The sequence below is a fragment of the Taudactylus pleione genome, unplaced genomic scaffold (assembly GCF_031769625.1).
Source record: "Taudactylus pleione unplaced genomic scaffold, aTauple2 ptg000209l, whole genome shotgun sequence".
NCBI lineage: Eukaryota > Metazoa > Chordata > Amphibia > Anura > Myobatrachidae > Taudactylus > Taudactylus pleione.
The window spans coordinates 2,449,721-2,474,456 of NW_028284611.1; the positions used below are offsets into that span (position 1 = coordinate 2,449,721).

The 24,736-nt window shown below is 44.1% G+C and overlaps 1 protein-coding gene across 1 annotated transcript in view; it reads right to left on the minus strand.

Moving 5' to 3' along the window:
- The window catches only part of LOC148517816 (uncharacterized), a 137,160-nt gene that overhangs the window by 59,819 nt on the left and 52,605 nt on the right, over nt 1-24,736 (minus strand). Inside the window, exons 5-11 of the mRNA XM_088478176.1 lie at nt 16,744-16,971; nt 16,422-16,622; nt 14,981-15,118; nt 11,298-11,402; nt 10,445-10,495; nt 9,989-10,045; nt 7,503-7,589 (exon numbers count right to left, since the gene is read on the minus strand). Of these exons, the coding sequence (XP_088334302.1) occupies nt 7,503-7,589; nt 9,989-10,045; nt 10,445-10,495; nt 11,298-11,402; nt 14,981-15,118; nt 16,422-16,622; nt 16,744-16,971 (867 nt within the window). The remainder of the gene's footprint in view (nt 1-7,502; nt 7,590-9,988; nt 10,046-10,444; nt 10,496-11,297; nt 11,403-14,980; nt 15,119-16,421; nt 16,623-16,743; nt 16,972-24,736) is intronic.

Sequence of the window (24,736 nt, forward strand, 5' to 3'; positions counted from 1 at the left end):
TTTAGAGAATCGGTCAACTATGACCCAGATGGTAGTAAACTCTTGGGAATTTGGCAGATCCATGACCAAGTCCATGGAGAGATGCATCCATGGACGTGATGGAATAGGTAGTGGTAATAACTCACCAGCCGATGTCTGATGTGATGACTTATGCTGGGCACACGAAGAACAAGATGAAATGAATTCTGACATGTCTGCTTTCATGGATGGCCACCAATAGCCTCTCTTTAAAAACTCCAAGGTCTTCCGTGTACCTGAGTGACCTGCAAAGAAGAGGAGTGAGCCCATTTGAGGAGCTGCTTCCTTAACTCCAGGGCCACAAAGGACTTCCCTGTAGGGGGCTGTAACTGTAGGGTGGCAAAGACTCTTGACTCCAAAACAGGGGTATTCTGTTGATTCTCTGACTTGTCATCACTGAGGAAAGATCTGGACAAGGCATCTGCCTTCTGATTAAGAGCTCCGTACCGGAAGGTCAGGGTAAACTGGAACCGGGCAAAAAATATGGCCCATCGAGCCAAACGAGGACTCACGCACTGAAGATTCTTGAGGAAGAGAAGATTTCTCTGGTCCGTGAAGACAGTGAAGGGAAACTTGGCCCCTTCCAGCAGGTATCTCCATTCTTTTAATGCTAGCTTCACTGTTAAAAGTTCTTGCTCACCAATGGCATAATTTCTCTTGGCAGGAGAAAATTTATTGGAGAAGATGGTAGCGCCCATGCCAACGGAACAGAAACACCTCCAGATGCCATCAGGCCTAATGGCAATGTGCCCGCACAGAACCACGTGCAACCAATGCCCCTCGCCAAACACCAGCACCACTGCCAGAGACCCCCCACCACAATGATTTCACAGGTAATACCCGGTGACTACCATGCCGAGAAACCATGGCCATGACACGGAGCTTGGAACCTGAAATGCTGCAACAGCAAGTATTCAATGAAAGTAACAACATTGTAAGTGACATAGCAGCGGCAAAAACGCATGGCAACTTTAAAAATTATAGGACATCAAAGATTAATTTCCACACAGCAGTGGCAGACAGGATGGCAGCTTAATAATAATATTAATAATAATAATAATAATAATAATAATAATAATAAGTTTTTAAAATTGTCAACAATGCCCCAAACAGTGCAAAATGCAAAAAAAGGTGCAAAATGGATTATTTAATCCCTGCTGGAAGGAATCTGTATTTAATACCAACAGACGGGACCCAGGCAGTCAGAATCCTGATGCCTGGATCCTGACAGGGTTATCATACCGATACTTGGTGGATGATTGGATGATATGATAACCTTCCCCCTCTCCCTACACTAACCCTTACCCTCACTCCCTGGTGCCTAAATCTAACCTCCCCCTCCCTGCACCCTATACCTAACCCTCCCCCTTATTGCCTAACCCTATACGTACATATAGTGCCTAACCCCTAAACCTAACCCTCTCCTCTACCCACTACATACCTTAGGCATCCCTGTGGTCGGGATGCCAGTGGTGGTATTCTGACTGGTATCGGTATTGTAAGCTTTGGCATCCCCTCTGCCAGCATGTCGAATGCATACCTGCTGGAATCCACCATTATAGGTACCTCTGTATTTTTTTGACATAATTGTCAGTAAATATCTTCCTCATTGAATTTCCAGTTGAACATGATCTTTTGCACTGTTTGAGAAAGTAGCCTCCTACATCGATCACTGATAAGGTTCCCAGCTAAGCTGAAAACTCTTTCTGAGTACACACTGGAGGGTGAGAAGCTTAGGTAATAAAAAGCCAGTCTGTACAATAGCCTCCAAATTGCCTATTTGGCTATGTGTAAGGTGTCATGAAAATAATCTTTCACCATTCTTTGGATAGTGACCCTTTTAGATAGCATCACAATAGTGGTGTAACTAATTTTTGGCACGTCTTTTAGACCCAACCAGATGATGCAAATTGACTCCTCTGCATCATCACTGAGTATTTTGTGAAAGCAGAGTCTTATCCTGGCAGCCGTCGGAGAAACTGAAGAAGGAAATGTCATTGTGTCGTGTACTACTTGAGCTGCCAACTTGCTCACTAGGAGCTCTTTGCTTCTCAAGATCTGGGACCGTTGGAAAGAAAGACACTATGTATGACTTAAATGTTCTGAAGGATCAAGCACAATTGGCAAAATGTAGTGATCCGGTTTCAAGATATTGGCTACCCTTAGATCCTGGCAAAGCAAACAAAAGGACTAGAGTTACAAGTCCGACATACATAGCAGAATCGCTTTGTTTAATTTCTTCCTTCAAATTCTTGAGGTGATTTTCAAAAGCTTAATTAGGGTAATCAGCTGACTCAAGCTAGCAGTGTCTGAACTCCCTTCATAGGTGGTTACTTTGAAGGATTGGAGCAGCTTGCTCAAGACAGAAAGCAATTTCCACTGCATTGGAATAAGGAACACTCCCCCTCCTCTCCCAATGTCATGGTGGAATTCCACCTAGGACCACCTCTTGCTTCATTTGGTGGCAAGGAAAATTCAACTGTTCTTGCAGCCCCTGCAATCTCCTGCATGCTGTGGCTGAATGGAGAAAATGTCTCAAAATTTTTCAGGCCACAGGCAGCAACTCCTGCACGTCCCTATTATTTAAAAAAAATACAAACCTGTCCCATCAAGTTAATTGTGTGAGCAAAACATGGGACATGTTGGAATTCACCTAGCCATAATGCTCTAATTATATTGGTGGTGTTGTCAGGAGTCACAAATACTAAAGAGAGTCCAAGTGGGGTAAGACATTTTGCTATGACATACCTCAGTTTTTCTAAGAGGTTGTCAGCGGTATGCCTCTTAGTGAAACCAGTGATACACATAGTAGCCTGCCTCTGAATGAGCCGTCATTGTTTGATAGATACTGCTGCTGCGAAAGATAAATCACCCACCCAGTGGGCTGTCACAGTCATGTAATCTTTAGTTTGCCCAGTACCACTTGTCCACATATCTATATTTATATGGACAGTGGGTACATTGGCATTTTGTAGGCCAATTATTTGTTTTTTTTTAACGTCCTGGCACAGCCGAGGAATGGATTTTTGGGTGAAATTGATCTGAGATGGAATTTAGTACTGGGGACACAGAACCTCAAATAACTGTTTGAAACCCACTGCATTAATGGTGGATATTGGATGAAGATCTAATACTTGCATAGCCATGATGGCATCAATGATCCACTGTGCAACTGGGTGAGAGCTGTCATACTTGCTTCATTTTGCAAAGGATTGTTTAAGAATCAGTTTTTTTTTTTTAAACACTAGTCTTCCTGGTCCCCTTCTGGAATGAAGATCCATCCCCAGCAGTAGCAGGCCTAGTGCTGAAGGATTCTTTTGAGGAATCCTGGACAGGGGAGGAGTCTCCTAGCTTAACAAATTGGATGCTGTGGATATTATGGATGAAGGTGTTGGTGGTAGAGATTGCAGGAGCTGTTATATATTTGAACTGGGGAGAATGGAGCTACCGTAGGTGATGCTGGACTGCTTGTTGTTATTTTTTTTGCACCAGTTTCTGAAAATGTAATGAGTTCGCTGTAAATGACATAACAGGGAGGAGGTTCTTAGAAGGTTAATGTCCCTACGGTATTTCTACTTACCGTGGTTTTATAAACACTACAGATGGCTTGACAATTGTTGTTAGGATTTGGGTAAATATAATTCCACACATAAGAGTTGTATTTGTCGGTCTTATACACAGGCATGACAATGGCCTTTCTCTTATCGGCCAAGAGCTGCTTCCACTGGTGCCTGACTTACACGAATAACATCCTCATCCTCAATATCCACAGCGCTGGCGTCAGCTACACAAATATATCCCTCATCCTCTTGCACTTCCTTGGTGGCATCCTCAATTTCTATGTGTTCAGCTATATCTGTACTGCTCATCCCCACATTTACAGAGAGAACAGAAATGGTGGAATTCAGTTTCTCTGTGAGTACAACAGTATCATAAAGATCAGGGTTACACATCACACTCATGGACACACTTAGATTCTCCTCAGGGATTTGTGATATTTATGTTTCTGAACACACAGTTTGTTCTACTGTTTTAGTGGTTTTCATTTTTTTACACCTCTTCTACATTCTGGGCCTGATTCAGCATGGATCGCTATTGCGTATGCAGACATCCAATTGTTGCATATTGTGCATGCAAATGCATAGCAGTACATGGATGAGTTAACATTGTGGTTGCTCTGCTATCTCTCATGGAGATACATGTGCCCAGCATCCAGTCACAGTGACAACAGTAAGTGCCGGGCATGCCCCCCAAGAGTGACGAAAAGGGGATGCATCATAAAGACATGCCCCCTTTTCATTTACCACAACCCCTGTTTGGGCGCACGCAGGCCATAGGCCCACGCAGAAATACCCTTTCTCTACATCCAGTGCCCTTCCCGGTGTCGCAACTACAATGAACACTAGAAGGACTAGCATTGTCATCATGAATGTTGGCAGCAGCTGCAGTGAAAGTATTTGGTTGCTTCTCTCTAAACTGAACATTACCCATTTTTCAATTTGCAGATCGTCGCATGGCTCATATATGCACATGAACAAAGTGCACCAAATAGTGCAAACAATACAATTATATAATTTTTTTTAATGGCACAGCTCTATTTCTGCATGGACTGGAGCCACAGGGCTTGTCTTATATATGCATGTGAACAAAGGCCCTGATTCAGAGCCGGACACGCTGACAGAGCGCTCGCTCTGAATCAGGGCTGTGCCTCTGAATTTAAGAGCGGCCTCCTGGCCGCTCGCATAGCTGTGGGTTTTCCACCCACAGCTATAGCGAGTGGCCAAAATGATGGTTGCTATGGTCAAGACCATCGCGACCATCGGGCTTGCGACGAGACCCTTGCAGTAGGGTCTCATTGCCGCAAGCCCTGGAGTGCTTTTGGCTCTTTCAGAGCCAAAAGCACTCCCACTGACATCACTAGTGATGTCAGTGGGGCCGGCCCCGGATGGTAGGCGTTCCCATGGGAACGCCTCCGTCTGGGCAGCCACGCCCCCGGCACGCCCACCAAAGGGGGCGTGCTGTCACTCACCATCGACAGCAAGCCCCCTTTGGTGCGAGACCCATAATGACGACTTGGCCGTCGTTCTTCGGGTCTCACGCATGCGCACTTGGCCAACATCAACCCGCTTGCGAGCACTCACGAGCGGGTCTGAATTAGGCCCAAAGTGCATAAAACACTACACACAATACAAATATTTAATTTAATTTTTTTTGTTGACATTGCTCTATTCCTGTGTGGACTGAGCCACAGGGCTTATATACTGTATGCACATGAACAAAGCCCACCAAACAGTACAAATATTTAATTTATTTTATGTTACAGCTCTATTCCTGCATGGACTGGAACCACAGGGATCGCCTTATATATGCACATGAACAAAGCTCACCAAACAATACAGTAAATTAGTTAATTGTTTTTATGTCACAGCTCTATTCCTGCATGGACTGGAGCCATAGGGCTTATACATACATGTGAATAAAATGCACCAAACGGTACAAACAACACAATTATTTCATTTTATGATGTCGCAGGCGCAGCTCTATTCAAACTGCGTGGAGTCAGAGGCTTCTATATGCATGTGAATGTCTTACTGATGGAAATAGCATAGCCAATACAGAAGAGTACAGCACAGTATACAGCAGTGTGCACTCTCTATACACGTTGAAAAAAGAGCAGCACAGCCACTTGTGAGTCTGGAAACAGTGCAATCTAAATATAGCATAGTAGAACATAGAATACAGCAGTGTGCCTGACAACGAGTCCCATCCATGGTGCCTTATATAAAAACCAAAACCTGCGAGAATCCAACGCCGCGAGGATGACGTTTTGCCTCGAAGTGGAATCCGAGTCAGACGGGAAGACCCGAGGCACCGCTTGGATTGACTCAGATTCCAGATGTTCTGGTGGGTTCGGATTCCAAGGAATTTGAACCACTTATCTCTATTTAAAATGTACTTGTACAACACTACAGACAATTTGTGTTATATATATATATATATATATATATATATATAAATATACTAAAGGTGCCAACACAACAGATGATAATTTGCAAGATTCGGCCGATTTCGATGAATCGGAAAGACGAATCATGCAAAATATGTCCATTCGTGATAATGATGCCAATGCTTGTACCCACGGGTCATACATCGTATCTTCAAATCATGCCTAATGCAGGCAAGATCTACCAATCTCATACATGATGTACTAGAAATCGCTAAGGATGTACGATAGATCGTTGGTCAGATTGGACACTTTTATGCACCATATCGTGTCCTGGAGTGCTGGGGAGCTGCCGGGTAGAGTTCAAGGGAAATCGTTCTTGATATTGCATCATGAGAACATTGTCTAGTGTGTAGGCACCTTAGCAATATGTATATATGTACTAGGCAGCAGAGCAATGGATATCAGAGGTCCCTTGTGTTTGCTTCTTGCATATGTACATTACTCCTTATAATAATCACATGTTGTATTCACTAACAAAAAAAAATGATCACACTTACACTCTCCACACCAGGATACACCTGCTCACATGTAGCTTATACGTCTGGTCACTAAACTCGAAGAGGTGCCTCCATTTCTGCCAGACCTTCCCTGTAGCAGTCGTGCTTCTCATAAACCCCTTAGTAATTACAGTAATACTCTGACAACTTCAGTCTATAGGAAACACATTTCCTTTTGCCAGTGAGCTGCTCACAGACAATGCTGGATCCCCCATGTATGCAGGGGTGACCCACAGGGTCAGCTCCAGGGCTAGTAGCGCCCAGTGCTGGCCGAGTGCTTTGCATTCCTTGTCGCAACCAAAATTGAGGGCGTGGCCTAATTACCAAAGGCCTCGCCCCTTACAGGATGTATCTGAGAGGCATGCCCACATGGCACACCTACAAATAACGTCAGGCTGGGGGGAGCCTCACTACCTGGGCTTCCCCAAGCCCTCTCATGGCACTGAATTCACGCAGCGCACATGGGCACAGCATCCATTCAGACTTCAGGGTCCCAACAGTGCCGTTCAGCTGCGGCGGTGGGGTTCCCCAACTCCCTGATCTGACCACTTCGGCCCATGGATGGGCAGCAGGACAATCAGGATGCTGAAATGGATGCTGGGGAGGGGTGCAACCTCTGTGGGTGGCACCTCTGTTCAAACGCTCAGGTCGAACATCCCTAGAGCCGGCCCTGGTGACCCATCACCGGTAACGGTGACATGCACAGCTGGGGAGGTAAGAAACTGACAGATTCTGAGGTCACAATGCAACATTTATACAGATATTATTACAGTAAGTGCCATTGTGATTATATACTGATGCCGATCATGGATTGTAAGCATGGAAGTACAGCTCTCCTTCCTCTCTGTCTGTTACCAAACCATAAGGATTTGTTACTGTGTTTATCCACCATTATAGAGCATTGCAGCTCTATGTAAATAAATGGAAAAAAGAAATAAAAAGAAAAAAAAGAAAAAGAAGTCTAATAATAAGAATAATACCTCCATCGTATTCTCTAAATGCATCCGAGCAGCTTCTTTGCCGCAGTTATTTGGATCGTACCAATCTTGTACCAGGAGATCCAGGTGCTGTAACAGAAAACATCAGAGGAACAGTTTTTGTCACTAGCTGGAGACTTCAAGAGAATTAATATGTACAGGGCCGGATTAAGGCTTATGGGGACCCCAGGGCAACTAAGTTGTGGGGGCCCCATTGATAAAATTGCTACGGCCCCACACAACGACTACTATGCCCCTTGTCTCTGGGCTCTACACTGGCCGGCAAGAATTGCAGTATGCTACTTCATGACCGCAACACTGCTGGGAACCGACTCCCAGCAGCATAGCGTATATGATCTAGTTCACTGCTAGGAGCTAACGCAGGATTTTGAGTGTCTTTGGGTACATACCGCAGTTGATTACCGCAATATGTACCTAGAATATTGTAAATGACAGTTCTTCTGATAAGAGCTGTCTTTTGCGATGGCTCCGGACAGAGAAGCTTCTGGGTTTAACACCTCATTTTCCTCTTTAGTACATGCCACTCATAGAGAGGGAGAGGGGAGAGAGAGTGAGATAGAGGAAGAGAGGGAGGGAGTGATCGAGCTAGATAGATAAATTGAAGATATGAGGTAGGTAGATAGATATATTGAAGATTCGAGATAGATAGATAGAAATGAGATAGATAGAGAGATAGATACCTGCCAGTTGTACTGTAAAATCGAGTATAGTCTGTGAGAGAGAGAGAGAACCTGGAGGCAGAGACTGTGAGAGGAGTCAGGTGCTGGGCAGGGGCAGAACTATGGGAGACAATGGAGGCACCTGCCGCCGGGCTCCAGCTCTGAAGGGGCACCTCCTCCATTGCCCACAACATATTCACCCCACTTAGGGCTGTAACTATGTACCCAGAGTGTACCGTCATGGCCGCCCAATACATGGCACCCCTTTCCGGCACATAAGAAGCCACCATACACTAGTGGAGAGCTCCATGTCAGACCATCAGCTGCTGTCTCCGTCTATCAGTGGCTGTACAGGGGGGGGGGGGTGCACCAAATTATAACTTGCCTCCGGGTGTCTGGGATGAATTTACACCACTGGTGCTGGGCAACAGGCGAAAAGAAGAGATTACTTTTGCTGGTTAGGTAGATAGACAGAGAGTGACAAATAGATAGATAGATAGATAGATAGATAGATAGATAGAAATTAGATATATAGATAGATAGATATGAGATAGATAGATATGCGATAGATAGATAGATAGATAGATAGATAGATAGATAGATAGATATGAGATAGATAGATAGATAGATAGATAGATATGCGATAGATAGATAAATAGAAATGAGATAGATAGATAGATAGATAGATAGATAAATAGATATGAGATAGATAGATAGATAGATAGACATGAGATAGATAGATAGATAGATAGATAGATATGAGATAGCTATATAGATAGATAGATAGATATGCGATAGATAGATAGATAGATAGATAGATAGATAGATAGATAGATAGATAGATAGATAGGATAGAAATATAGATATGAGATAGATAGATAGATAGATAGATAGATAGATAGATAGATATGAGATAGATAGATAGATAGAAATGAGATAGATAGATATAAGATAGATAGATAGATAGATAGATAGATAGATAGATAGATAGATAGATAGATATGAGATAGATAGATATAAGATAGATAGATAGATAGATAGATAGATATAAATGAGATAGATAGATATGAGATAGATAGATAGATAGATAGATAGATATGAGATAGATAGATAGATAGAAATGAGATAGATAGATATAAGATAGATAGATAGATAGATAGATAGATAGATAGATAGATAGATAGATAGATAGATAGATAGATATAAATGAGATAGATAGATATGAGATAGATAGATAGATAGATAGATAGATAGATAGATAGATAGATAGATAGATAGATATGAGATAGATAGATAGATATGAGATAGATAGATAGATATGCGATAGATAGATAGATAAATAGATAGATAGATAGCTAGATAGGGATGAAGCTAGAGAGAGAAGTCATGAGCGAGTTAGAGAGAGGGGGGAGGGAGGAATGGACAGTTAGGAGCACATACATATTTCCCTACCTCCATTTACAGCAACAGGCAGCAGGGTAGGCTTCTAATGGGGGCAGGCACTTCACTGCAATAGGCCCCGCCCTCTGCCAATACACCCGCGAATCGCTGCATTATGTCAGTATGGGGGCGGGGCTTCCGTCCTCTGCTGCTGTCACGCTGTGTGATGGAGTGTGCTGTCACTGCAGTGCAGTTCTTATGCTGCCGGCTATGATCGGGAGTTGGCCACAGAGGGTCCACAGTGGCCAGGAATGTTTTTGGCAGTGTGGGGACCCCCAATGTGTGGGGGCCCCTGGACGACCGCCCCGTCCACCCCACCTATAATCCGGCTCTGGATATGTATGCAGATTATGTAATAGTTATAGTTACCTGTAGATGTTGCAGGGAATAGGACTCTCCTACCACCTCAGCGACGTGGAGATACATCTGGTATGTCAGTAACAAAAATAGGTGAGGTCATTAAAACACAATTTGGGCATATATACAGTAATATGCTATTATATTATTCATGTGTCAGTTTGTACTCAGCCTCCTTTTCAAAACGTATGTCATTAAAGCTGCATTAATATAGTTTCCGTATTATCTCCCCTCCCCAGAGCCCCCGGGATGCAGCAGCTTCTCTCCAGGTCTCTGGGGCATCTCTTTGCCTGAGTCTGTGATGCTGATCCTCAGCTATTTCATATAAATGTAAATGTTCTACCACTAAAGTGATAATAGAGATTAAGGTGCAGCTTAGTGCACAAGTTCCCTCCTAGTATAGTTACATATACAGTAAATATCTAAGACAGGTTCCAGTATCAGTGGAGATCATAGAGAACATCTTACCTCAAGATAGTCCAGCTCTGAAGTTCCAAAATTGGTATTAACGTTGAAGATCTGGGAATCAGAAATAGATTGTTCATATTAGGCCTGATTCAGAGGTGGACGCAATGGCGGTGTTTGCGCAGTTAAGTGATTATGTGCGAGTGTACATGCGCAAAAGTCCTGAAAATACCATTTGGCGAATGAGCTTACACAGTATCCGCTGTTGCATATAAAGTTGCTGACATTAGTATTGGTGGGCGTCTTGGGCGATCACTGGGAGGTGGTCTAAAGTGAAAACAAAAAAAGTCTGTTTCATGGGCGTGTTATGGGAGTGTCACGTGTGTGTCCATGAACATGGCTGCATTCACAGACACAGAGCCGCAGTCACACAGGCCATGTTTAAAAGCATCTCCAAAGGAGAAATGCACCTTGCATAGATTAGTGTAAGGGGTACATTTACTAAAGTGAGAGTTTTTAGAAGTGATGTTGCCCATAGCAACCAATCAGATTCTAGCTATTATCTTCTAGAAGGTGCTAGTTAAATGTTAAGTAGAATCTGATTGGTTGCTATCGGCAACATCTCTTTTGAAATTCACTTCTAAAAACTCTCACTTTAGTAAAATTACCCCTAAGTGCCAATGGTGATCACAATGGTGGAGTGTTTGGAACCACTGGCAAAGTTGCTTTATCCATGGGCATTAAAAGTGGGGATCTCTGGGGTTGTACAGTCCAGTGCTTGCTAGTACACAAGGCGAAGCTGACACTAGCATTTACATTTTATCACTTATGGCCCATTGTGGTAAATAGTATAAAGACACCTCATAGAGATCATGTAACGTTCCCTATACAGTGACATAAAGTGCTGAGCTAGTACCAGGTATGAGCTGAGGAGCATGGACAGAGCGGACAGCTTGATGCTAGTTTCCCGGTCATTCTCTATATCCAGCGACCCCTCTGTGTCCAGGACAAACACGGCCATCTGCGGAGGGAGAATGACAGAAGGACACGGACTGAGTCATATACTCAACAGATGTTCTATTTATACAGCATCATGTAGTAAATACTGTAGATATGATTTATTTTGTGTGTGTAACATTCAATTCAAGTCACAAATGAGATATGATAAAATAATTGTAACTATACAGATGTTTCTACAACTTAATATACAAAATTTCAATCAATAAACTCTTTATGTGTAATTCTCATTTATAATACGGACACCAACATCATTGAAGTTTATGGTTTTCAGCGCGATGGCCCTCGGATTAGTTTGATAAAAAACCTTGTAAATTAAAAAAAAGAAATTCACCATATAAAAGAAGTTCTATAGGATAATAAAGGCTGACATGGAAAAAAGCATATATGTGTGTTCAGTCTTATAGCCTGATTCAGAAATGGAGTCAATTCCAATATTTACACAGATTGAGCGAATTATAATCCATTATACAGCGATTGCTTTGTGATTACGCTCACACAGAGGATTCACTCGCAAAGTGAGTGACAGGTAGTGAGCATTTGGGTGAGGTTGGGGGGGGTGGGTGGCTATGGGCACCGAGAGGGGGGGGCAAGTACAGTTTACCCGGGCCCGGGCTTGCTAGAGTTGAGACTGCTCGCTGCTGCTGCTGCAGCTGCTGGAGCAGTCTCCTGTGGCCGTGGGAGGGAGCGATCACACTCACGCCCACTCCTTTACACGGGCCCGGCCAGCCTCTCTACGGCCCTGGGGGTGGCTAAGCAATTGCAGGTGTGTCTGACTGTTTACATGCCATTCCACGGATGTGCATACATTAGCCATTGCAATTTCCTTCACAGCATGAGAGATCTCAGTGTGTCAGGAGAGACATTGTGTTTGAGACAGGTCAGACTCTCTCAGAAGCTGCATGGCTGCCAGATCTGCATCATTGTTCCACTCTGCTCCATGTGTCTAGTCTCTATGTATACCTGTGAGTATGGCTGTACCCACTGGTTATATAATGGTTATATACTGAGCTGTTCACTGACTTAGGGCATCTACTGGTGTGTACATCTACTCCATCATACTACCACTACATGTACACACATATGGGCTCAGGCATGCAAATTACAGTTTCACAGACCCCAAGCTACTAAAATGCCCTGCACCACAAAGACAACATCTTAGACATCTGCAGACAAAGAGTGAAGACAGCACAGAGTGTTTCCAGCACAGTGTGATAGCAGAGCAGCTAGCTGGAGCACAGAAGCTGCATAATTATGGCTTTGAGAAGCATGTGCAAAAGAGCTATGCATTACAATGAGGTTTATCAAGATAAAATGTGCAGAGAATGACATTTAAGTGCAACTAAAGAGTGAAAGGTTGTGGAAAGTTACAGTAGGTCCTGGTGACAGTCCAAGCCCAGATGACATAGAGAAAAGCATGAGAACAATGGGGGTCTTACTGCATTTTCCATATGTACTAAGCACCAGAATGTGATGCATACTACTGCTTCATCCCAGTGAGTAACACCATCTTCAGGTGTGCAGAAGGACTCCAGTGGGACTTCTGGGTGTTAAATTTGGAAGTCCCTCAGTCCAGGGACATCACAAAGGACAGCTCTTATCGTGAGACCTGTCCTTAGTGATGTAAATAGCATTTCTACATACATACCGCAGTAAACAACTATGGTATGTGCCCGAAGAGAGGTGGGAGCCATCGTGGATTATGCCTCTTATAACTCCAAATCCTGTGGTGGTGCCATTTTTATTAAGAAAAATATACCCAAAAGAGTTGTCCAGCAGAGGTCAGACCCAAATGGGCGCTATGTCTTAGTAATAGTAGAACTATTTGGAATATCTTATACACTTTGAAATGTCTACGCCTTAGCTGTGTATGATAAGACATTCTATATTTGTCTCATAATCGTATTGTACACACACGTAGGGGTAAATTTACTAAGATTTGAGTTTGGTCGAGATTGCAATCTTGGGTGAGTTTAGGCATGTTTTTTCATCTCGCAAATTTACTAAAGGCAAAGTCAAGTGAGTTTGGAAGTGAGTTCTCTCTTTTTACTTCTAAAACTCTTGAGAGATTGCAAACTCGAAAAAACTCACCATCGGCCAAATTAGGAAGTACTTTACATGAAAAAGATGCAACTCACAAATTTACTAACAATCAAGTTTCCAATCTCATGTGAGATTGTAGCAAACTCACTGTGAAATTGAAGTTTCAATAGACCACCCCCTGCACTGCGAGTTTGGCAGAAACATACACAGATCAGTGTGATTTGTGTATGTTTTTACCTCTATACCTAAGCATAACCAGCCCCAGACTTGCCAGCCAGTCCTGGTTTCTAAAATTATGAGGGAGCAAAATGAGTAGGGTTCCACCGTAATTTAGAAACCAACACCAGGCTGCAGGGCCAGTCCTGGTTTTAAATATAGGGGGTAAAAAAATGCATATGGTATACCCTATATTTAAAACCAGCACTGGACCCAAACTGACCGGGCTGTAATGCCACAGCCCAGAGACCCTTTCACCAGGGCTCTAGGGCCAAAGCATTCTCAGCCCAAGATGGTCAGGCCAAGCCAGGTATCTCAGGGGAGGTGGGGACCCCTGAAAAAAAGGGGTCCCCCCTCTCCCTTAACCCCAGGCTTGGTCTGAAGCTCGGGGCTCTTCCCACCACTCCTGTAACTTTGGGTTTGGGGGTAATAAATGGTTAAATTGTAGTAAACTATTGTATTTTACAGTGGAACTACAAGTGCCAGCATGCCTGCCCTTTGGCACTTGTGGAACTACAAGTGCCAGCAGACGGCTGGCACCCGTACCCAAACTGACAAAACACACACACCGTGACAAGTAAAAGTTTATTTCATACACCTACCCACTCACACATACTTACCTGCTGCCAGATGTTTCTGTCTCCTTCTCCAGGAGATTCCACGGATGGAGCTGAAAAAAAGATTCTATACATATATATTACATCGGTACCATCGAGAACCATTGGACTCATACACACAATAGTGGTTGTCCTGACCTCACTCAGAAATGGCTAAACTTCCTGTATGCATCTAGATCTCAGGCTGCTTATGCCGATGCAGGGGTTTAATTATGCATGCCCCTGTAACACCGTCCAAACGCACAGGCACGCCTGCGTTTCGCCAACCACCCCCCGTCACCACCCCCAAACCCTCACTTTCTGTCAATCACTCTGTAATGGGTCTGCATGGTCTCTGAGCGCAGTGATGCCTTCATGCATGCGCAGTATGCAACAATAGCAATCCGTAATGAATCAGGCCCTGAATTCTTTTATGTATTACATACAAAACTCTCAAATCACTCAAGTTAAGTGCATTACCTTAAGGGCTACGGGGAACACGATAGAAGAAAAATAGTTCTCATTGGAAATTTGACCAGCTCTCATAGATTAAGACTGAATACACATATATGGCTTTTTTTTTTACATGTAAACCTGTTTTATTACCCTAGAGAATTTTCTTTATATGACTATTTTCTTGTTTTAAATTATAAATGTTCTAACTGACATTACGGTTAGCTTTTCAACATTTCAGGGAGCAAAGCCATTTATCAAGACCCAATCTCACCTTGTTCCCGTCCCTCTCCAAGATAAAGGGTCTTTTCCACATCCATATCCCCTTGGTCAGGCCATCCATCCCAATCGACCATTCAAACCCTGTGAGGGGATCACTAAGTTCCCCCAGGCTGACCGGCTGCCCGCTCTCCTACACGGGAAAGTACAGAAATTAATTAATTTACTTGATTTGCCATTATCAAAATGCTGTGCATATGATAGCTCCATATAAAGGGCAATGAGACACAGCAAATTGCACAGCTATAAAGGATAAGGAGGTATTATGAAATTTAAATCCTAAAGGCCATAACAGGCCTGGTGTCAGGTGAGTAAAACCTCAGAGAATGGACAAGCTACAGACAATGATCCAAACACCAATAACTCAACTCTTCAACAGCCATTTTCAATGCCCTGTGTCCTCACAGCCTAGATTACACAGCTAGAGACATTATTGTTATAGCCTTACCAAACTAAAGAGTATACTATTGTCCTGATTATGGACCCAGCTATAAAGGAGGAGGAAGTCTGCTGGGTGAGCCAGAAATTCAGTTGTGGAGGCCATTGAATGAATATACCTCTGATGAAGTTGCGAGTTCCAGTGAAATGCGTAAAGCTTTGAGATACTAACTCAAACATGTTTGGATCCAGTATTGCTGACCAAACCTCATTGCCATTATCTACTACACCATTCATTATCCACCACAATTGATTTTATGTCTAATACAGCACCAGGTCCAGATTTATATCTACAGTTACCCTACTATGATTCTGAACTTACCTGGACTATTTGCAATGCAGGAGAACTCCACATTTGAGAAGCTGATAATAACCATTATTTTATATTATATGAGACTAAGGGATAAAATTACTAAAGTGAGAGTTTTTAGAAGTGAGTTTTAAAAGTGATGTTGCCCATAGCAACCAATCAGATTCTACATAACATTTAACTAGCACCTTTTAGAAGATAATAGCTAGAATCTGATTGGTTGTTATGGGCAATATCACTTTTAAAACTCACTTCTGAAAACTCTCACTTTAGTAAATTTACCCCTGGGGGTTCTTCATCTACTGTGAAAATTGCCAGCAATTGGAGTTTCCAGGGGGAGGCACTGGTATATATTTATCAAGGCACACATCAGATATTTGAAGTACTGTAGATTTTAATATGTGTCATGTTATGAATCTTATACACTCATCATATACTTTTTCTTAATTACATCAATTAATAAATACATGTTTATCATTTACACACAGTAGTTCTAGTGATTCTCAGCACAATTTCCACTGTGCTGTCAATTTTGTTAAAATTCATGTTGCACCTAGACAGGGGACTATCCTGCCAATGACAGCTGCTGTCTGTATAAATCACTGTAACCTTTCATACAAAGCACCAGCCGGGGTTTCCTTGGGGAACTTTTTGTTTGTTTTATACCCAGTCAGTGTCTGATCCTTACCAGGCTGTGAAGGGCTCTCAGTATATAATTCATCAGAGTGGATTTCCCCCATCGCTTCTCCCCGGTCACACAGATGAGGCACAGGGGCAAATCTGCAACCTCATTCTCCAGGAAATATCTCTGTACGGCGGATTCATCTAACTTCAGCCGGTTCTTATCCTCTGGATCAGTATAAACCAGCTGAACAGCAGACGCAGGAGCCTGATAATAAAAAAAACAATAACTAAAACTTTCTTTATCTCTAACAGCAAAACAATGAACAGACCTTAATTCAAATAATCTATTCAACTGAATCCATCCCTATATTTTATTACACAGCTACCTCATTCTCTAATACCATCTTGTCCTGTTTGTCCAGTTCTTCTATGGCAAGCTGGACCTTTGTAACCAGATGTTGGAGCCTATAGGCCGGTATGAGCTGGTCTTTGGGACAGATCCTCCGGCACTCTGGGCAGCAGTATCCTTGTAGCTGCGCGGTGTCCCAGTAGAAGGCGATGCAGGCTCTGCAGAAGGTGTGTCCACAGGTGATAGAGACTGGGTCGGTGAGCTCCTGAAGACATACAGAACATGTAATATCCTCCTCTAGCTTGGAGAACCCAGCAGCCCCCTCTATGACAGCCCTAATGCAGATATATTCAGGAATATGTGTAATTATACAAGTGAAGGTGCACAAATCAGAACATGTTCCTAACACTAACAGAGAATCACAAACATACACAAACCCTTTGGACAAAATGATAAATAACCCTAAATGTTTTTTTTTAAATTTACGTAATTTGGCAAAAAATTACAAATCAAATATTTGAAGTAAAAAAATTAATTGAAAATGGGTTTAACATATTGGGTCTGGTATTTAAGGGGGCAATAAGGATGCGTCACATGTTTTTAACATCGTACGTGGTTGCAGTGGGTGCGCTTTTACAACACGAAAATACACTTGCACCCATTTTAACATACCCCCAATATATACGTGGAATAGTAATTTCCTGAAAAAAATGTTTTCTATAATTTTTAAACATTTTTCCATATACGCAAATTATTGCCAAATGACGCAATTTAAGTATAATAAATACTTTTACTACGGCCAATAATACACTATAAACTATTTTCCAATGTACGTCAGCCAGTTTTTTGAGGTACAGGTGCAATTTCATGGCTTTTTCACCTATTTTCGCCTGTTTTTTTTGCACCTCCTGTTTTCGCCTGTTTTTTGGCAAAAATCGTCAAAGGTAAAATCGTCCGATTTTGCTGCTAATTGAATCCATCCCTTAGCACCTGATCCCGAGATGAACACTATTCTGAACCCCGTCGCAACTTGCTGTTTTAGCAAACTTTGCATGTGTCCTTGATCTATTTATGCAGTGTCAAGTATTTACTAGAGATGAGCGGGATTGGATCTCTGAGATCCGAACCTACCCGAACTTAGGAGATACGAGGGAGATCCAAATCGGCTCAGGTTTTTTCTGCCTGACTCGGTGTGTGTATGTGCATGCATTAGCCACACTTATCACCAGCAATGTAGCTGCAGGGGTGCTGCCTCTGACGTTTATCAAGAGGCTGCTGCCTCGTTCAGGTGCTCTCCCTCCCAAGTGCCAAAAAACAGATTAATCAATCGTTTCTTTTTCTGTGTGTGTGCGCTCATAAGCCCTGACATCACAAACGTCTCTGCTGAGATTTGCATAAAGTTTTTCTAAAGGTGAACATAGAGGATATAGTTTAAAAAATAGAATAAACTAAAGTAGCTATAACTGCATTCTCTGATTATAGTGTCCCTACTCCCTACCCATGGCCCCTCTACCTGAATTTCAGCGAGGCAGAGGGGCAACTCCATGCAACCATATTCCAGAGTGCAGCTGCTCCTCCTGTAGCCCAGGTCAGAAGATGTGTAGGGGGTGTGGTGATATGGACTAAAATCGAGCTCACCTCCACTAAAGTGGACAATGAATCCCCAATCTAACAGGGAGTGCAGCTGTAATTTATACACAGCACAGGATGGGATGACAATATAAACTTGGGTGATGGTATAATCTGGGGTGATGTATTCATCATCTTCTTCACACAATATTAATTTGTTCCCGCTGGAATCCACCATTACAGGTGCCTCTGTAATTTTTGCATGTAATTGACGGTAAAGGTTTTTCTCATAGAGTTTGGTGTTCATTTTGATGGACATCATCTTTTCCACATTTTGGGGAAGTAGCCTCAGGCCAATCACTGACAAGGTTCCCGGCTGTGCTAAAATCTCTTTCTGAGTGCACACTGGAAGGTGGGCAGCTCAAGTAAAGCAAAGGCAGTTTTGTGTAAGGGCCTCCAAATTGCCTCTTTTTCTTGCCAGTAGTTATTTAAATTAGGGGTGAGCGGGTTCGGATTTCTGAAATCCGAACCCCCCCGAGCCCCCCCGATCCGAGTCCGATCCGAGTCAGGCTCGACTTTTCCCGCCTGACTCGGATCTGAAATCGAGGCAAAACGTCATCTTCCCGCCTTCCGAGTCTCGCGGGTTTTGGATCCTATATAAGGTACACACGTCGGCGCCATTTTCTCACTCGGCTGTGGACAGTGAAGAGGGAGGGTGGGAGTTAGGGCTGTGTAGTGTAGTGTAGTGTAGTGCTGCTGTTGTCCACTACTTCAAAGTCCATAGGGGCTGGCTGTGTTGTGCTGTGCTGCTGTTGTTAATAGGGGCTGTGTCCACTACTTCAAAGTCCATAGGGGCTGGCTGGACTGTGTTGTGCAGTCAGTTCTCCATAGGGGCTGTGTCCACTCCAAAGTCCTGTGCAGTGTCCCAGTCCTAAAGGAGTGCTGTAGTGTTGTCCAGGGGGTGCTCTGTCCATCAGGGGTGCTCCCCCCAAGTGCTAAAAAAATAATATATTTTCTGTGTTTGTGAATTGTGTGCGCAGTAGCCGCACGTGCATCAACAAAGTAGTGCCAAGCGTGCGCCTGTGTCATAAGTAAAGGGCCGGCTGGCTTGACCGTTAAGGGTGCTGTAACCCCCGAAAGTACACTCCAGTCCAAACCAAAAAAAAAATTATTTTCTGTGTTTGTGAATTGTGTGCGCAGTAGCCGCACGTCATCAACAAAGTAGTGCCAAGCGTGCGCCTGTGTCATAAGTAAAGGGCCGGCTGGCTTGACCGTTAAGGGTGCTGTAACCCCCGAAAGTACACTCCAGTCCAAACCAAAAAAAAAATTATTTTCTGTGTTTGTGAATTGTGTGCGCAGTAGCCGCACGTGCATCAACAAAGTAGTGCCAAGCGTGCACCTGTGTCATAAGTAAAGGGCCGGCTGGCTTGACCGTTAAGGGTGCTGTAACCCCCGAAAGTACACTCCAGTCCAAACCAAAAAAAATATTATTTTCTGTGTTTGTGAATTGTGTGCGCAGTAGTCGCACGTGCATCAACAAAGTAGTGCCAAGCGTGCGCCTGTGTCATAAGTAAAGGGCCGGCTGGCTTGACCGTTAAAGGGTGCTGTAACCCCCAAAGTACACTCCAGTCCAAACCAAAAAAAAAATTATTTTCTGTGTTTGTGAATTGTGTGCGCAGTAGCCGCACGTGCATCAACAAAGTAGTGCCAAGCGTGCGCCTGTGTCATAAGTAAAGGGCCGGCTGGCTTGACCGTTAAGGGTGCTGTAACCCCCGAAAGTACACTCCAGTCCAAACCAAAAAAAAAATTATTTTCTGTGTTTGTGAATTGTGTGCGCAGTAGCCGCACGTGCATCAACAAAGTAGTGCCAAGCGTGCGCCTGTGTCATAAGTAAAGGGCCGGCTGGCTTGACCGTTAAAGGGTGCTGTAACCCCCGAAAGTACACTCCAGTCCTAACCAAAAAAAAATTATTTTCTGTGTTTGTGAATTGTGTGCGCAGTAGCCGCACGTGCATCAACAAAGTAGTGCCAAGAGTGCGCCTGTGTCATAAGTAAAGGGCCGGCTGGCTTGACCGTTAAGGGTGCTGTAACCCCCGAAAGTACACTCCAGTCCAAACCAAAAAAAAAATTATTTTCTGTGTTTGTGAATTGTGTGCGCAGTAGCCGCACGTGCATCAACAAAGTAGTGCCAAGCGTGTGCCTGTGTCATAAGTAAAGGGCCGGCTGGCTTGACCGTTAAAGGGTGCTGTAACCCCCGAAAGTACACTCCAGTCCTAACCAAAAAAAAATTATTTTCTGTGTTTGTGAATTGTGTGCGCAGTAGCCGCACGTGCATCAACAAAGTAGTGCCAAGAGTGCGCCTGTGTCATAAGTAAAGGGCCGGCTGGCTTGACCGTTAAGGGTGCTGTAACCCCCGAAAGTACACTCCAGTCCAAACCAAAAAAAAAATTATTTTCTGTGTTTGTGAATTGTGTGCGCAGTAGCCGCACGTGCATCAACAAAGTAGTGCCAAGCGTGCGCCTGTGTCATAAGTAAAGGGCCGGCTGGCTTGACCGTTAAGGGTGCTGTAACCCCCGAAAGTACACTCCAGTCCAAACCCAAAAAAAAATTATTTTCTGTGTTTGTGAATTGTGTGCGCAGTAGCCGCACGTGCATCAACAAAGTAGTGCCAAGCGTGCGCCTGTGTCATAAGTAAAGGGCCGGCTGGCTTGACCGTTAATGGTGCTGTAACCCCCGAAAGTACACTCCAGTCCAAACCAAAAAAAAAATTATTTTCTGTGTTTGTGAATTGTGTGCGCAGTAGCCGCACGTGCATCAACAAAGTAGTGCCAAGCGTGCGACTGTGTCATAAGTAAAGGGCCGGCTGGCTTGACCGTTAAAGGGTGCTGTAACCCCCAAAGTACACTCCAGTCCAAACCAAAAAAAAATTATTTTCTGTGTTTGTGAATTGTGTGCGCAGTAGCCGCACGTGCATCAACAAAGTAGTGCCAAGCGTGCGCCTGTGTCATAAGTAAAGGGCCGGCTGGCTTGACCATTAAGGGTGCTGTAACCCCCGAAAGTACACTCCAGTCCAAACCAAAAAAAAAATTATTTTCTGTGTTTGTGAATTGTGTGCGCAGTAGCCACACGTGCATCAACAAAGTAGTGCCAAGCGTGCGCCTGTGTCATAAGTAAAGGGCCGGCTGGCTTGACCGTTAAGGGTGCTGTACCCCCCGAAAGTACACTCCAGTCCAAACCAAAAAAAAAATTATTTTCTGTGTTTGTGAATTGTGTGCGCAGTAGCCGCACGTGCATCAACAAAGTAGTGCCAAGCGTGCGCCTGTGTCATAAGTAAAGGGCCGGCTGGCTTGACCGTTAAGGGTGCTGTAACCCCCGAAAGTACACTCCAGTCCAAACCAAAAAAAAAATTATTTTCTGTGTTTGTGAATTGTGTGCGCAGTAGCCGCACGTGCATCAACAAAGTAGTGCCAAGCGTGTGCCTGTGTCATAAGTAAAGGGCCGGCTGGCTTGACCGTTAAAGGGTGCTGTAACCCCCGAAAGTACACTCCAGTCCTAACCAAAAAAAAATTATTTTCTGTGTTTGTGAATTGTGTGCGCAGTAGCCGCACGTGCATCAACAAAGTAGTGCCAAGAGTGCGCCTGTGTCATAAGTAAAGGGCCGGCTGGCTTGACCGTTAAGGGTGCTGTAACCCCCGAAAGTACACTCCAGTCCAAACCAAAAAAAAAATTATTTTCTGTGTTTGTGAATTGTGTGCGCAGTAGCCGCACGTGCATCAACAAAGTAGTGCCAAGCGTGCGCCTGTGTCATAAGTAAAGGGCCGGCTGGCTTGACCGTTAAGGGTGCTGTAACCCCCGAAAGTACACTCCAGTCCAAACCCAAAAAAAAATTATTTTCTGTGTTTGTGAATTGTGTGCGCAGTAGCCGCACGTGCATCAACAAAGTAGTGCCAAGCGTGCGCCTGTGTCATAAGTAAAGGGCCGGCTGGCTTGACCGTTAATGGTGCTGTAACCCCCGAAAGTACACTCCAGTCCAAACCAAAAAAAAAATTATTTTCTGTGTTTGTGAATTGTGTGCGCAGTAGCCGCACGTGCATCAACAAAGTAGTGCCAAGCGTGCGACTGTGTCATAAGTAAAGGGCCGGCTGGCTTGACCGTTAAAGGGTGCTGTAACCCCCAAAGTACACTCCAGTCCAAACCAAAAAAAAATTATTTTCTGTGTTTGTGAATTGTGTGCGCAGTAGCCGCACGTGCATCAACAAAGTAGTGCCAAGCGTGCGCCTGTGTCATAAGTAAAGGGCCGGCTGGCTTGACCATTAAGGGTGCTGTAACCCCCGAAAGTACACTCCAGTCCAAACCAAAAAAAAAATTATTTTCTGTGTTTGTGAATTGTGTGCGCAGTAGCCACACGTGCATCAACAAAGTAGTGCCAAGCGTGCGCCTGTGTCATAAGTAAAGGGCCGGCTGGCTTGACCGTTAAGGGTGCTGTACCCCCCGAAAGTACACTCCAGTCCAAACCAAAAAAAAAATTATTTTCTGTGTTTGTGAATTGTGTGCGCAGTAGCCGCACGTGCATCAACAAAGTAGTGCCAAGCGTGCGCCTGTGTCATAAGTAAAGGGCCGGCTGGCTTGACCGTTAAGGGTGCTGTAACCCCCGAAAGTACACTCCAGTCCAAACCAAAAAAAAAATTATTTTCTGTGTTTGTGAATTGTGTGCGCAGTAGCCACACGTGCATCAACAAAGTAGTGCCAAGCGTGCGCCTGTGTCATAAGTAAAGGGCCGGCTGGCTTGACCGTTAAGGGTGCTGTAACCCCCGAAAGTACACTCCAGTCCAAACCAAAAAAAAAATTATTTTCTGTGTTTGTGAATTGTGTGCGCAGTAGCCGCACGTGCATCAACAAAGTAGTGCCAAGCGTGCGCCTGTGTCATAAGTAAAGGGCCGGCTGGCTTGACCGTTAAGGGTGCTGTAACCCCCGAAAGTACACTCCAGTCCAAACCAAAAAAAAAATTATTTTCTGTGTTTGTGAATTGTGTGCGCAGTAGCCGCACGTGCATCAACAAAGTAGTGCCAAGCGTGCGCCTGTGTCATAAGTAAAGGGCCGGCTGGCTTGACCGTTAAGGGTGCTGTAACCCCCGAAAGTACACTCCAGTCCAAACCAAAAAAAAAATTATTTTCTGTGTTTGTGAATTGTGTGCGCAGTAGCCACACGTGCATCAACAAAGTAGTGCCAAGCGTGCGCCTGTGTCATAAGTAAAGGGCCGGCTGGCTTGACCGTTAAGGGTGCTGTAACCCCCGAAAGTACACTCCAGTCCAAACCGAAAAAAAAATTATTTTCTGTGTTTGTGAATTGTGTGCGCAGTAGCCGCACGTGCATCAACAAAGTAGTGCCAAGCGTGCGCCTGTGTCATAAGTAAAGGGCCGGCTGGCTTGACCGTTAAGGGTGCTGTAACCCCCGAAAGTACACTCCAGTCCAAACCAAAAAAAAAATTATTTTCTGTGTTTGTGAATTGTGTGCGCAGTAGCCGCACGTGCATCAACAAAGTAGTGCCAAGCGTGCGCCTGTGTCATAAGTAAAGGGCCGGCTGGCTTGACCGTTAAGGGTGCTGTAACCCCCGAAAGTACACTCCAGTCCAAACCAAAAAAAAAATTATTTTCTGTGTTTGTGAATTGTGTGCGCAGTAGCCGCACGTGCATCAACAAAGTAGTGCCAAGCGTGCGCCTGTGTCATAAGTAAAGGGCCGGCTGGCTTGACCGTTAAAGGGTGCTGTAACCCACAAAGTACACTCCAGTCCAAACCAAAAAAAAAATTATTTTCTGTGTTTAGCCGCACGTATATATCAAATCGATATAACATAAATGGAGGACCAAACTTTCTCCGATAAAAATAAAATAGAGAAAGATCAAGAACCACTTCCTCCTAGTGCTGAAGCTGCTGCCACTAGTCATGACATAGACGATAACATGCCATCAACGTCGTCTGCCAAGGCCGATGCCCAATGTCATAGTAGAGGGCACATACAATCCCAAATGGCAAAGTTCAGGAAAATGACCTTGAAAAAGACATTTAAATCAGCTGAAGAGAAACGTAAACTTGCCAATATGCCATTTACGACACGGAGTGGCAAGGAACGGCTAAGGTCGATCCCTAGTATGTTCATGACTAGTGGTTCAGCTTCACATGACGATGGAAGCCCTCCTCCCACTAAAAAAATCAAAAGAGTTAAGCTGGCAAAAGCACAGCGAAGAACTGTGCTTTCTAAGAAGATATCACAAATCCCCAAGGAGAGTCCAAGTGTGGTGGTGGTTGCGATGCCTGACCTTCCCAGCACTGGACGGGAAGAGGTGGCTCTTTCCACCATTTGCATGCCCCCTGCAAGTGCTGAAAGGAGCACCCACAGTCCACTTGCTGATATGCAAATTGAAGATGTCACTGTTGAAGTACAACAGGATGAGGATACTGGTG